The following is a 13,132-nucleotide window of genomic DNA, read 5'->3' on the forward strand; positions in this document are numbered from 1 at the left end:
GTGCTCTGGAAATTATGAATTCTTTGTGTCTTAGTAAACTAAAGAGAAGGAAAATTAATCCATTTTCAATACTTATAAAATAATAATGACCTAAAATTATAAATGAACTATGGATGAAGTATTATTAAACTTTGTAGGAGAATTAGATATATTTTAGATAACAATTGCATAGATCTGTAGCAGACAGGTAATCACATTTACACCAAATATTTTATGAAAGCTTATGACATGAGAGCATGATGGAATTAATTTTTATTTTTTAATTATCTTCCATTTTACACCATTCAAAAGTGCCTTTGGTTTAAAAAAAAATTGCATAATAATTCACTTGTTTGGCAATATTTTTTTCAACAATTTTGAGTCAATTAAGTATTTTAGAAGAAATATTCTTAGGGTTATTTTTTAGGGCAATTTACTCGATTAAAATGGGTGTGAAGATTTTTTACTCGAATGCAATATTTCTAATTCGTTTATGTAAGTGTCCTTTTTGGTTATTATGTAAACTGTGATAGATAGCTAAATTTGTGCATAAACCATGTGAGGTTGGCACGATTTACACTTAGGAAACGTTGTATATAATCCGCGGCTGCTTACCACAGATTATAAAAGAAAAATGCTACTAGAAACCGTGGTTGGTCACCACGGTTTATGAAAAAAAGCTGTGAGCATAAAACTTTGTTGGCTACCACGATTTATACTTAAAGTAGTATAAATACATAATCGGCGTGAAGTATTGTAAATTTGCCATGTGAGTAAATTGAGTAAATTGTCCTATTTTTTAGTTTAGAAAATTACTTTTGAAATGAACGTGCTTTTACTCTTATATTACAATTTAAAACATTTTATATTTTAGTCATAAAATATATTCTCATAAATTTAAATTTGGCATAGATCAAATACAAAATAACTATTTCAATTTTAGTTTTGGGATAGATCAAATACAAAATAATTATTTCAATTTTAGTCTTTCTATTGTAATTTTTTTAGAAATAATTTTCAAATCATTGTTGGAAACCTGTCTTTCACTTATTCCCTTTTTCCATTTGATGTTTTTGGAAAAAATAGAACAAAACAATGAGTTACCCACAGGTGTCATGTGTCATAAAAATGATATGAACAATAGATATGTCTGGCCTTGCAATTTGGAACCAAACCTTATTCAAATGTAAAGTGGAATTCCATGTTGTTTTGCAATCACTGATGAAAAGACTTCTCCAAATGTACCAGGTGAACTGAATCTCCCAATCTCAATCATTTTCCTTTGCTTTGGTTATTAATATTATACATGATTTTGTTTTCCATTAATTAGAAATTAGGAAAAAGTCTTAATAGTTAATGTTGAACAATCCCATAATTGTTTACCATAAAAGTTTGACACATAATTTAACAATCAATAATCATGTAATTATTATATCATGCTCCTAAATTTTAAATAAAGAAATAAACTGTTTTTTGTTATAGTTTTTTATGATATCAAATTTAATATATTTTAACATTTTATCTTATTTTGAATAGGTTGAACTATACATTTTTCTTTTACAATGCTAGATGGATTTTATATTTATTTTACAGAAGTTTCATAAAGTTGATATCAATGGCTAGAATTATTTTCAACTATTATCTTTTCAGTTTTCACACAATCCAAAGGATTCTAGAACTTCTATTTGGCTTTTTGGGATGATCATTTACAAGGTGAATTAATTTCCTTTAAAGAAAAGCTTTTTCCTTATCAAATGTCAAGGCCCACATAGCATGGCTTTTTCATTTGTCAAAGCCCACATTATGATCAATCAATTTGAGACTCATAAATAGGTCTTTTTATTTGAACAATTTAAAGCAATTTTACAACTAATCACTACAAGAAGAATGAGAAAGAAGTCAAAATAAACACAAGTTAAAAGTGCCATAATAATAATTATAAAAATTTTCAGTTATAAATATTAAAATTTTACAACTTATATATATTAAGATTCTTACTATTATATTATTTAGTCTACTTATATATGTTACATAAAATTTTTACTCTTCTTTATTTTTTAATCTCTCATACTAATTGACAAAATTTATTTAAATAAGTTTAAATTTGACACATTTTTTTACTAAATATATTCAAATATTTTATGATTATAAAATTAATTTATAATTTTATATTATATTTTTTGTATTTTTATTTTTATTTATTTTTTTAACTCAAATAAGTTTAAATTTGGCTCATCTCAGATATATTCAAATATATTATAATTTTATTCTCATTTATTTTTTCTAACTTTGTTTCTTTAATTATTTGTAAACCAAAGAATACCATATGAGAAGATAAAATATGGCACTTAAAACAAATATAAAAATGGAAGCAACAAATGAAGATACTATGCTTTTTTTAAAAATAAATAAATTTAAATACTTAAAATAATAAATTATATTTTAATTTGTATTACATTTTAGTTGAATAATTATATGAAATTATATACAAATTATCAAATAAATATTTCGTAAAATATTTTTAATATAAAATAATTCGAATTAACATTAATTTATGTATTATGTAATCAATCTCTAAATAATATAACATTTATTAAAATACATTATATAATATAATTAATTTTTCTCTCCACACGTCGCGCAGAACTCACTCTAATTTAAATAATGGTTGGAAGACATGGATGTGATAGATGTTCCTCTTGGCGGTCGCAAATATACTTAGAAAAATGGAAAGATTGCTAGTAAATTAGATAGGTTTCCCGGTGTGGTTTCAAAAGCTACTTGGTATTAAGTTAAGAGTGTTGATCAAATCATGTTGCGCTTATATTTTAAGCCTTTTCTTTAAAAACTTATTTAAAAAGTTTACTTAAATTGGACCTTATTTTGAGGAAGAATCGAGAGATTAGGGACCAAAATGGTTCAAAGCACTTGATGTGTGGTTCTTTCATTCTTAATTTAAGATGTTTAACTAATGGTGGAAGAAAAAATAAAAAAAAAATAAAGGGGCTTATTATAAAGTATGGAATAAGGATAAATTTGGCAAGATCAAAGCAAAAAAAAAAAAAGGCTTTAAAGTTTAGAGAGAAAAAGAAGAGAGTAAAAGAAAGATTTAATCATTACCAAAAATAAAGGAAAGATTTAATATCTTTAAAAATTTTCTTGTTTAGGAGTTTAAAGGACGGATAATGAAAAAAGTTCTTTTATTAAAAAATTTAGCTAATTATGACATTTTAAATGCTTTTGATTTATGAAGCACGGATACTTCACTAAGTTATCGTGTCTACATGTCGGACACATTTCGGATACTTCACTCACTGACACACATGTCAGCTGTGTCCAACTGTATCTTAATAAAAAGTAAAAAATTATTCTCCAGACACGCTTGGACACACCTAAATACCGTTACATATCAGCGTGTCCAGTCTTATTCTTAACATATATTCTTGAAATAAATTTAAATATAGTATATATTATTATTTATTAAAACAAAATATTTTAAATACTTGATATAATTAAAATAAGATATTAAAAATAATTACAAAAATTAATTTATATTTTAATATTAATAAAATATCAAAATATCATTACAATTTATCTAAAAAATAATTTATATTTTATATGTATGCATGTCCCCGTGACTTCCATGTCATGTCGTGTTCCATATCCGTACATCATAACTTTTGATGTATTCAATGCATTAATAAAAATATAAAACATTTAATTTTTCAACAATTTTTATAAAAAATTCTTTTTATGATGTTTTTAACTCTATGCCCTAGGATACAAGTTAAAATCTTTATTTGGATTACTATTACAATAAATGTGACATAATTGATAATTCAAAGATTAAATAATGCTAGAGACAATATTTCAATATTTAATTATCTAAGTGTGAATGAATAAATCAATAAATGAGTATAACACTTTGGATTTTTTTTAATGATTACCAAATTGACGATCCAAAATGTTTGGTAACCAAAAACAGCTAAAATTTACCTTATTTAACATTTATTAATTTCGCAACAATTAATGAATGCCAAATAAAACTTTTTTTTTTTTGTCTCCGAAGCATTATTGATTACCAAATTACTGCAAAAATAGAACAAGAGAACTACATTACATTAGGAAATCAAATGTTGCATCATTATTTACATTGACTAGCTAAGAACAAGGGAGGAGAATTTCCCCCCTACCAATAACAACAATCAAAGTTCATTTCCATGTAATGAGGATGTTAATTATATAATAACTAGAACATAATTTACATTTTACAGGTAATAATTAACATTACATTGTGATTTGTGAGTGAACAGTGGCACTATGGATCTGCCTTACCAGCCACTTGTTCATCACTTGAATCATATTCATCTTCAGTTAGTTCCTCATCATCACTAGACTTGTCTTCTGTTGCATCTCCTATGTCTTCAGCCTTAGCATACTTCTCACAGTATTCTAAACAATTTCAAGTCAAATGCATATATACCAACAAGTGTTAAATTCAGATATGTTTTGGTTCTGAAATACAAGGCAGAAGTTAAAGAGAAATGGACTCTTATAAGCTAGTTCTCGAACCGTCGAAGTTAACTGTTATGAGTTTGGGGAAACATCTCGGATGCATCGGGTTGAACTTGCCCCATCATGCAACAATGTAATCCAATGGTACAAATATGAATTATAAGAACGAATGGACCATCATGATTTAGATCAATACCATTGGATTATCTTTGTGCATGATGCATTATAGCATTGTCCTCATAAACCAACCACTATCTTATTGTCTTGGAAGCATCAACTTTAGAACTTGGTGCAATAGTGCATCATGTACTTAGGTACTTCAATGGTTAGATTTAGATCATGAGTGTGATATTAATCATGATTCAAATCTACACCACTGAATCACCTTAGTGTGTGATACATCAAGTTCAACCTAGTGCATCATAGCATTATCCAAAGTGAGTATTGAATCAACAAAAGACAGGTACTAATTTCTATACATGCTATACATGAATGATATACAAATACAATGAGAGATATGTGACTGCTTCGGTTGACACAGTACAAAAGAGGCCACTAACAAGAAGAAGAAGCAAATCTTGTCAGATTATGTGGGGAAAAAGTTTAAGTGGGACACAGAAACACTGATAATGAGGATATAAAACTTCTAATGGAATGGTTAGATTTGACATTTAGACATATGAGTTTGACATGTTTGCCAACTTAATATTCAGCTGGACCAAGATATTAATCATGCCGGATTTCGGCTCTATAGAAGAAAACAAGGTCATGTAATTAAATCATGAAATGTAAATTATGTTCATCAACAATCTCAATCAAGGGTTTACTTCAATTGTGATAGTAAGCAGATATCATCTTTTTATCTACTTGCACAAGTGGTAATATACATAACAAAGATGGAGATAAGATTGTATCTTCTTTTTCACAAGAAAATTTAACACCCAAAGGTCCATTTGGTTTTAAAGAAATGAATGGATTGAGTATTAATTACAAAAATGTCACTTTAAAAATTAGGTGCATTCATAACTATGTATTTTGACATAAATTGTATCCAGATGCATTGAATTGATAATGTATCAAATTTCCAAAGTGACAAATACTTTGAAACAAAGGAAGTAGTTGAATTATATCCCTTCTGGTTTAGACTTTAGAGTTCACTTGTAGCCACGGTTAAAAAGAAAGAAAGAAAAACAGCTAAGAAAACATAATAGGCGTGTAATGCTCGAAAGGGGTAAGTTCATATGATCTAATGGTCTAGTACAAACAAGAGATGAACATTCAGCAAAAGATCAATACCTTTAACCCTTTGATCATAAGAAGCTCGATCACGCATCATTAAAGCAGCAGCTTCTCCATTCAAGGGGTCTGACGGATTCGGATATAAAAGAAGTTGTGGAAGAAAAACCTCAAACACATTGACAAGATCTGGAAAAGTGCAGATTTTGACATAAGACAATGAACCAAAAAGAGCAAACTGAAATTGAATAAAACCACAAGTTTTCTCAGAGGCTTGTCGAAAAATATCATTACCAAACATGGGGCTCCAGGTTTGATTGATAACATCCAGACAAACCGATCCCGACCTGAAACAATTGTTATTTCAAGATGATCATTCACTTAGTAAACCCCTCAAGACAGAAAGTTTCAAATTCAAAGCATTAGTATGATTGATATTCTTACATCTCATCGACATTCGGATGATAGATCTTATTAACGAAGCCTATGGAAGGAGATTTATAAGGATAAGCATCTGGCAGCTCAACTCTTACTTTCCAAACACCTCCATGATAAGGACCTACCAACAGCCATCAAGGAGATCAAAAGCAGGTTGAATTAAAACAAAAAAACAAAGAACAATCACCTTTCTCAAAATCAAACATTCCAACTCAGTTTAACATCTTGAAACCAGAACAAAACAATAAGAAAATGGAGAAATCTATCAATCATGGTAATTGGTAAATAATTGGTTATATTATATAAAGCAAAAATCCAAGAAAAAAAAATCATACAAATATTTTTATGTCTAGAAGTAAATGTCATATTCCTAATGAAAATGTCAAAACAAGCATAAGGGAAAATCAACAAGGAACACTTAACAGGTAATTGAGTTGCAAAATAAGAACCAAAACTCATTTTGCTGCCTCAAATTAATATTCAGCAACACAAGCAATCAATCAGTAAACCAAACAAAACATCAGTCACAACATAAGCATCATATTGCTGCAACCCCAAATCCAAATCCAGAGCTACCAAAGTCAAACATCCACCATCAACAATAAAATAAACAGTGATTAAAAAAAAAAAAGAAGAAGAGTTTACTCTCATTAGGTCCATTGAAATGGACATAAAACTCTTGCATTCCATCATTGATCATCTCCACCTTGTAGTCACTCATCATCCTACAGGGAAAAAAATTAAAGAGAAAAAATTAGAAAAAAAATCAAAATCAAAATCAAAAACAGAATTTGAAGTCAAACCAGGATACCCAACAGGTAAAAGATTAAAACTTGAATGACAAATAATAAAAAATAAAAAGTTGGGAATTAACAGTTTCATAAGGTCCATCTCTCGCCGCTTGCTTGGGGAGGACATCTTTTTTCCCTTCTTTTCTCTTTCACTTTGTTCTTTACTTCTCTTTAGAGAGAGAGAGAGAGAGAGAGAAATGGAATTGGGAGAAGATGAAGTTTTGTGGGGAGAGACTTGCTTGTGCAAGTAGAAGAAGCAAAATTGGTTCAAGCTCAATTGCAGAAATCAATAAAATTAGCTAGTGATCTTATGGATAGATAATAATATTATTATTAGGTTTAATTGTTCCGTGGTATAGTTTTACAAAATTTTTAATTAGATTTTTATATTTTTTTTAATTGGATTCTTACACCAAATTTTTTTTTTAATTGAATCTTTACATTTTTTTTATTTGAGTTTTTGCACTATTTTTTTTAGTTGGGTCCCTATACAATTAAGTCAATTACTATCAAAAAGGACCTAATTAAAAAAAATTAATACAATATAAAAATTTAATTAAAAATTTTGTGAAACTATATAAACTAATAGAGTAATTAAATTTTATTATTATTCTAATTCTTTTTATGTATATAATTATTCTTTTTCTTTTTTGTTAATCTGCCATTTTATTTAAAATGTATATAATTATTAAGAAACTTAAAACAAATAAAACATATCGATGTAATATTATTAAATATTTTTAAATTAATAGAAAGAGAAAAAAATAAAAAAACTTCAATACCTTTCTATAAATTGGGAATATAATTTTTATAATTAAATAAAAAATGTTCCATAAAAAAAATTAAAAGTAACCTATATTGTAAAAGAAAATTAAAATTACAAAAGAAAAAAAAGAGCCACAAGGTGGATTTCCAGTACCTCAAGAGATGGATATTGTAGCACCTTTGCTTATCCCTACTATTCTCCTATCAATCTTTTTATCCGGTGAGATTTAATGAGTCTAAGCAAAACTTGATATTATAAGATCGAGTTCTTTTTTTTATTATAAAAAATTTTCGTAGATCCTATCCATATCATATTTTGATGAGTAGGATTCTTTTAAGACAAGAGGTAATCTTAGAATATACTTAATGACATTGGATGAGAAAGAAAGAAATAACACTAACTAAACTTTTAGAAAAAGAAAAGAGATTTAGGACATTTTTTGTAAAGTAGAAAAAGTGGATATATTATAATGTTCGTTGAGATCTGATTACAACTGGAGTGAGTTCTTTCTTTTATAGAGGTCTCCAGATAACAATAATATCTTACAAAATTTAAATAAACATATTATATAATAACAGCTGGAGGATAATAATAAGTCTTATCTCTTTCTAACTTTACCTAAACAAGTAACAGAAATCAGATCACTTCATTTTATTGCACTCAATAATTATACATAATAGAGACATTATCTTAATAAATGAGCGGTTTAAAATAATCTTCTAAAAAAATCTTATTACCGTCTCAAAAAATAATATATCATTAGAGGCTAAATTGACCGTTTTATGATTCATGTATAAATCCTGTAAATAGGTGAATGAATCTCCAATATTTTTTTTGTTAAAATCTTGAGCATCTTACAGATACAAATCATATAGATTTGAGTATGAATTTTCAATGTTATTAGATAATCCTACATTAATTTTGATTGGACTTTATAGTAAAACATATACTCTATCATTTGAATCTTCAAAATTTAGATCTTCATTAAAATTTCTGCTTGTTATTGGGATACGTCTGGACTGCTTGCCTGAGCAAAAAATTTTTTTCTGTTCTTAAAATATAAAAAAATATTATTTAAATTAATTAGTTATTTCTGAAATTATGAATCTGGACTTAAACTGTTCGAGTATATACATCGTAATTCTTAAACTAATAAAACTAATGTATCAAGACACAATCTAATCTAAATACCTTAACTTTTTTATTTTGGGTAAAAAACGGATACCAAGTACATGCTTTATCTTTATATCTAAGTTCATTGAATTGAATTAGAGATATAATACTTTATACAAAAATAATACTCAATAGAAATTTTTTTTTCAATATCTTTTAATTCGATACATAAAAAATTAATTTATTATAAATTAAAATTTTATTTAATAATTTATTATTAGTCAATAAATTACTAAATACTCAAATTGATGTTTAAAGTTTTAAATTCGAATACTTATTTGAGCAATAAATTAATCATTAAATTAACCTAGATTCATTTAATGTAGTCTGTACAAGTAATTTATTACCACTTTAGATGCCTTGCACGTGTAAGATTCTTCATATGAAATTACCATGATACCCCTTCTTATGTGATTCACATTTCACAGTAAAAAACAACCAACTACTTTAGCTATTAAATTCGTTTAATTCATCATTTTGGATAAAATATTTTTGAATTTACCTTTACTAATATCTAATAGAATAACAAATTAAAAATATTTCAAAAGCTTTAAATTAATATCTTTTTCTAAATATTATTTTTCAATATTTTGACTATAACATAAAAGGGTAAAATTTATAAAAGTTGCATTGTCATGGAAACAAGCTAGTTTAATGTTTTTATGGTTTTTGAAAAAATAAATCCAAGCATAAAAACATTCCACAGATTAATTAATATAACGACAAATGAGTTAGTAATAATTTAGAAGACAAATTTAAAGGACAGAGTCCTAACTTCACTGAAGATCATTTTGCTTTTGACAGACAAATTTTTGGGCGGTGAGCATTTTCTTTTGTTTTGATATAAAATAATGATAATGATAATGGAAGCATTTGCGTGTGAAAGTGAAAGTGTGATTCACTTCATTTCTTGGGTTATGGATTTCTAGCTGGACACAAATTTTGGATCACAAATATCACACTTTTTCTTTTTCACATTGTGATTTGTGAATAGGGTAAAAATATACAATTGTAATTAATAATAATCAATAGAAATTGTTTATTATTATACATTCAAAATTTTTGTTTAAGGGAATCAATTAACATTCTTCTAAAATAATACAAGATTAAAGTTGATAGCATCAGCTATATCTTAAGTAGTGTTTAGAAAAGAAAGAGATAGAGACGGAAAAAATTGAAATTAAAAAATAAAGATTAAAAAATAAAAAATTAAAATAAATTTTAATATTGTGTTTAGTGTAAAACAGAAGGTAAAGATTGAAATAAGAATAAAATTTTGATTTAATTTGTATAAAAGATAAAATTAAAATTAATTAATTAAAATAAAAATATTTTAAGTATAAAATATTATTAAAGTTTCGATCTTCATTTTAAAAAAATTTAGTTTCTTGTATCTCCATTTTTTTGTAAGTATAGAAATACTAAAATTTTAAGAATAAAGACTAAAATTTTAGTACCAATTTCTAGATCAATAAATATAATATTGAATTTTAATCTTTTAATTTTCGTCTCAATACTTTAAAACAAAAATTAATAAAGTGTCTTTTTATTTTATTTTATTTTATTTTATTTATTGAAAACGTGATTAGTAGCTAGTAAACGTTAATTTAGGAGTTTATAGGTTTTATTAAAGAAAAACCAAAATAAATTAAAATAGTGGTGATGATGGTAAGGTGGATTCAACTAAACAAATGGATCCACTTGTAAGAGAGATTAAGAAAAGTGGAAGAAAACAAGAAAGATTTCAACTTTGACATTGAAATTAGTTCTAATATGATTATGGTGTTATAGGACATTAGACATATAAGGGAAGCATATAAATATGAAAATTTAATTTTGGATTCTCCTCAATAATGCAATTCCATTTTAAGCTAAGTTTCAATTCAATAATGATATCTACAGCAATTAAAAACTATTAGATTCTTAATAAGTGGAATCTGGCCCATATTATTGAATTAGCAATATCGATGATTGATTGATTCATTATTTCAATTTTTAATCAAATTAAAGTGGGTGTCTTAAAAAATATATACGAACGAAATCAAGTTCATTTAAATAATTAATAATAATTACTCGCCGTTTTAATTGTATATAAAAAATTAATTACTAAATTATTTATTTATATAAAATATATATTAAAAATAAATTAAATATCACATATATTTTTATATAAATATATAATAACTGAATTTTAGTATAAAATAAACTAGCTTATATGATTAACAAAAAATAACTATTATATACATAATTCTAATAATAATATGTATGTGAATTGAATTATCAATTTGATCATAATCTATCTGTTTTTAATTAAGTGTCCCTTTTAAAATATTATATTTTTTTTTTACAAATAATTATTCATTAAGCAAATCAGTTTAAAATAACTTTTCATGAATATGAAAATACAAAATGTTTTCATTTTTTTCTTTTAGTTCATATGTCTTGGTGCATCTAAAACTTTATTCAGCTATTTGAATTAATCAATCATCATTAGTTTCAAATCAAATATACTATTCTAATCCAGCTCTGTTGAAGTTTTGATGTTAATTATGGAGAAGGATATTAAAAAAACAAATAAAAAAAAGAAAAAGAAAGAAATTTTAAGATCTTTTTGTTTTATTTTAGAAGAATGTTACATACATTATACACATATATAATTCAAATAATATTTCTCTTTATTTTATTCTTCCTTTTACTTTAGTTTATGTTCATACAAAAGTTATCAAGAGTTTGTGTCAAATTAAAGTTTGATTTCCCACTGGTGACTCAGCCTTATTTTATTTGTAGTGTTGGATTCTGGTTTCTGGATAAGTCTGACATGTTCTTTTTCTGAACAATTAAGTTTGTACTATAATTCTATGATCGAAAAAAAAAAAAAAAAAAAACAAGTGTTGTACTATATATAATTTAACAAAGTAATGATTATCTGGCAATCGTTTTGTCAAACTTGAATTATAAATAATTAGTTTAATAAAGTTTATGCTTATGTTTTTTAAAATTCAATATAGCAAATTGATTCAATATGATCTACCAAACAAGTTCAGATTTATACTCTTGGAAAATTTTTCATGTCTCAGTATATTAATATTTCAGTAATTTTTAACTGTCAATTTAATTATCAATATAATTAAAATTAATTAAAAATTATTGAAATATCGATATACTAATATATTTATAATTTTTTTGATATTTTTATGTTAAATTTATTATAAATGAAAATATAATATTAAAAAGATAAAAAAATTTTAAATTTATTTCATTTAATATTTATTAATTTAATAATAATTAATAAATATTAAATATTAAATAAGATAAATATTAATTATTTTTAATTATTTTTTTATTATTAAATATTTTTGAAATGAAAAAAATAGTATTTTCAAACACGTGCACCTGCTATATTTTGATATTTGACACTAGCTGGCACTTTTTTTTTAAACAAATGCACTAGGGGTGCACATGGATCGGGTGAAATCGAATTTTTTTTGTTTTTTTAGTGTAAAAGGAGGGTCAAGGACCCTAAAGGAGAAAACACTCAAATGGTGCCTCTTAGCCGAAGGCAACCATGAAAATCAGAAAAAAGGAAGCGAAGAGAATCAGGTGGTGGTGCATCAAAAATGTGCAGTCCGTTGTGAAGACGGGTTTGATGGACTCAGACCCGACCCGAAATATACACCGGGTCTATTTATTAGACTCGAACCCGACCCTAGACCCGATGAAACCAATACATTTTCGGGCCACAATTATACCGGGTGAAAATTGGACCGTTAACATTACATTACGTTGATACATTATTGTAAGATAGCATGTAAAAATATCCAAATTTTTAAAACTCCAACCATTATTTAACATGGTAAAATTCACTTAGAAAAATATAACAAGAATCAACCCTTCTTTAAAATTAAAGCATAACCACAATCAATACTAAAGCAAAACTACAATCAATACTAAAGCAAAACCACAATCAATACTAATATTGTCTAATAATACCAAATATGTAAATCAATACAAATAACACAATATTATGAATTAGTTTAAAGTCTTATGCATTCTAAACATAAAACATTAACTTATAGTCTTATAATGACTAATAACACAAAATATTAAGGTTTACAATACTTAAATTCCACATAAGAATAGTCATGATCCATCACTAATAACATAAAATATTAATTGTGTATGATGACCGGGCCACCGGGCCGACTTCGGATGACCCGAGCTATGGCCCGGACCC

General features: G+C 25.9%; 1 protein-coding gene across 2 annotated transcripts; it reads right to left on the reverse strand.

Annotated features, from left to right (window-relative positions):
• Window positions 1-4,077: 4,077 nt before the first annotated feature.
• LOC112730569 (ubiquitin-conjugating enzyme E2-23 kDa) lies at window positions 4,078-7,972 on the reverse strand. 2 transcript variants are annotated; one of them, XM_072212219.1, is made up of 6 exons: window positions 7,879-7,972; window positions 6,814-6,893; window positions 6,175-6,289; window positions 6,025-6,077; window positions 5,791-5,919; window positions 4,078-4,431 (listed from the first exon to the last, which is right to left on the reverse strand). In XM_072212219.1, exons 2-6 carry the CDS (start codon window positions 6,890-6,892, stop codon window positions 4,298-4,300), a joined length of 510 nt encoding a protein of 169 aa, XP_072068320.1. In that variant the 5' UTR covers window position 6,893; window positions 7,879-7,972; the 3' UTR covers window positions 4,078-4,297. The 2 variants fall into 2 exon arrangements, with proteins under 2 accessions (XP_072068320.1, XP_025636428.1); XM_025780643.2 differs by lacking the exon at window positions 7,879-7,972 and adding an exon at window positions 7,043-7,275.
• Window positions 7,973-13,132: the final 5,160 nt, after the last annotated feature.

Source organism: Arachis hypogaea, chromosome 2 (assembly GCF_003086295.3).
Source record: "Arachis hypogaea cultivar Tifrunner chromosome 2, arahy.Tifrunner.gnm2.J5K5, whole genome shotgun sequence".
Taxonomy (NCBI): Eukaryota; Viridiplantae; Streptophyta; class Magnoliopsida; order Fabales; family Fabaceae; genus Arachis; species Arachis hypogaea.

What these genes read in the sequence shown, in the direction of transcription:
- LOC112730569 (XM_025780643.2), bottom strand. Translation starts at nt 7,086, where the DNA reads ATGTCCTCCCCAAGCAAGCGGCGAGAGATGGACCTTATGAAACT. An exon ending in CATCCGAATGTCGATGAGAT is followed by an intron (nt 6,078 to 6,174) that starts GTAAGAATATCA and finishes CAATTGTTTCAG; the next exon opens with GTCGGGATCGGTTTGTCTGG. An exon ending in TTATGATCAAAGGGTTAAAG is followed by an intron (nt 4,432 to 5,790) that starts GTATTGATCTTT and finishes GAAATTGTTTAG; the next exon opens with AATACTGTGAGAAGTATGCT.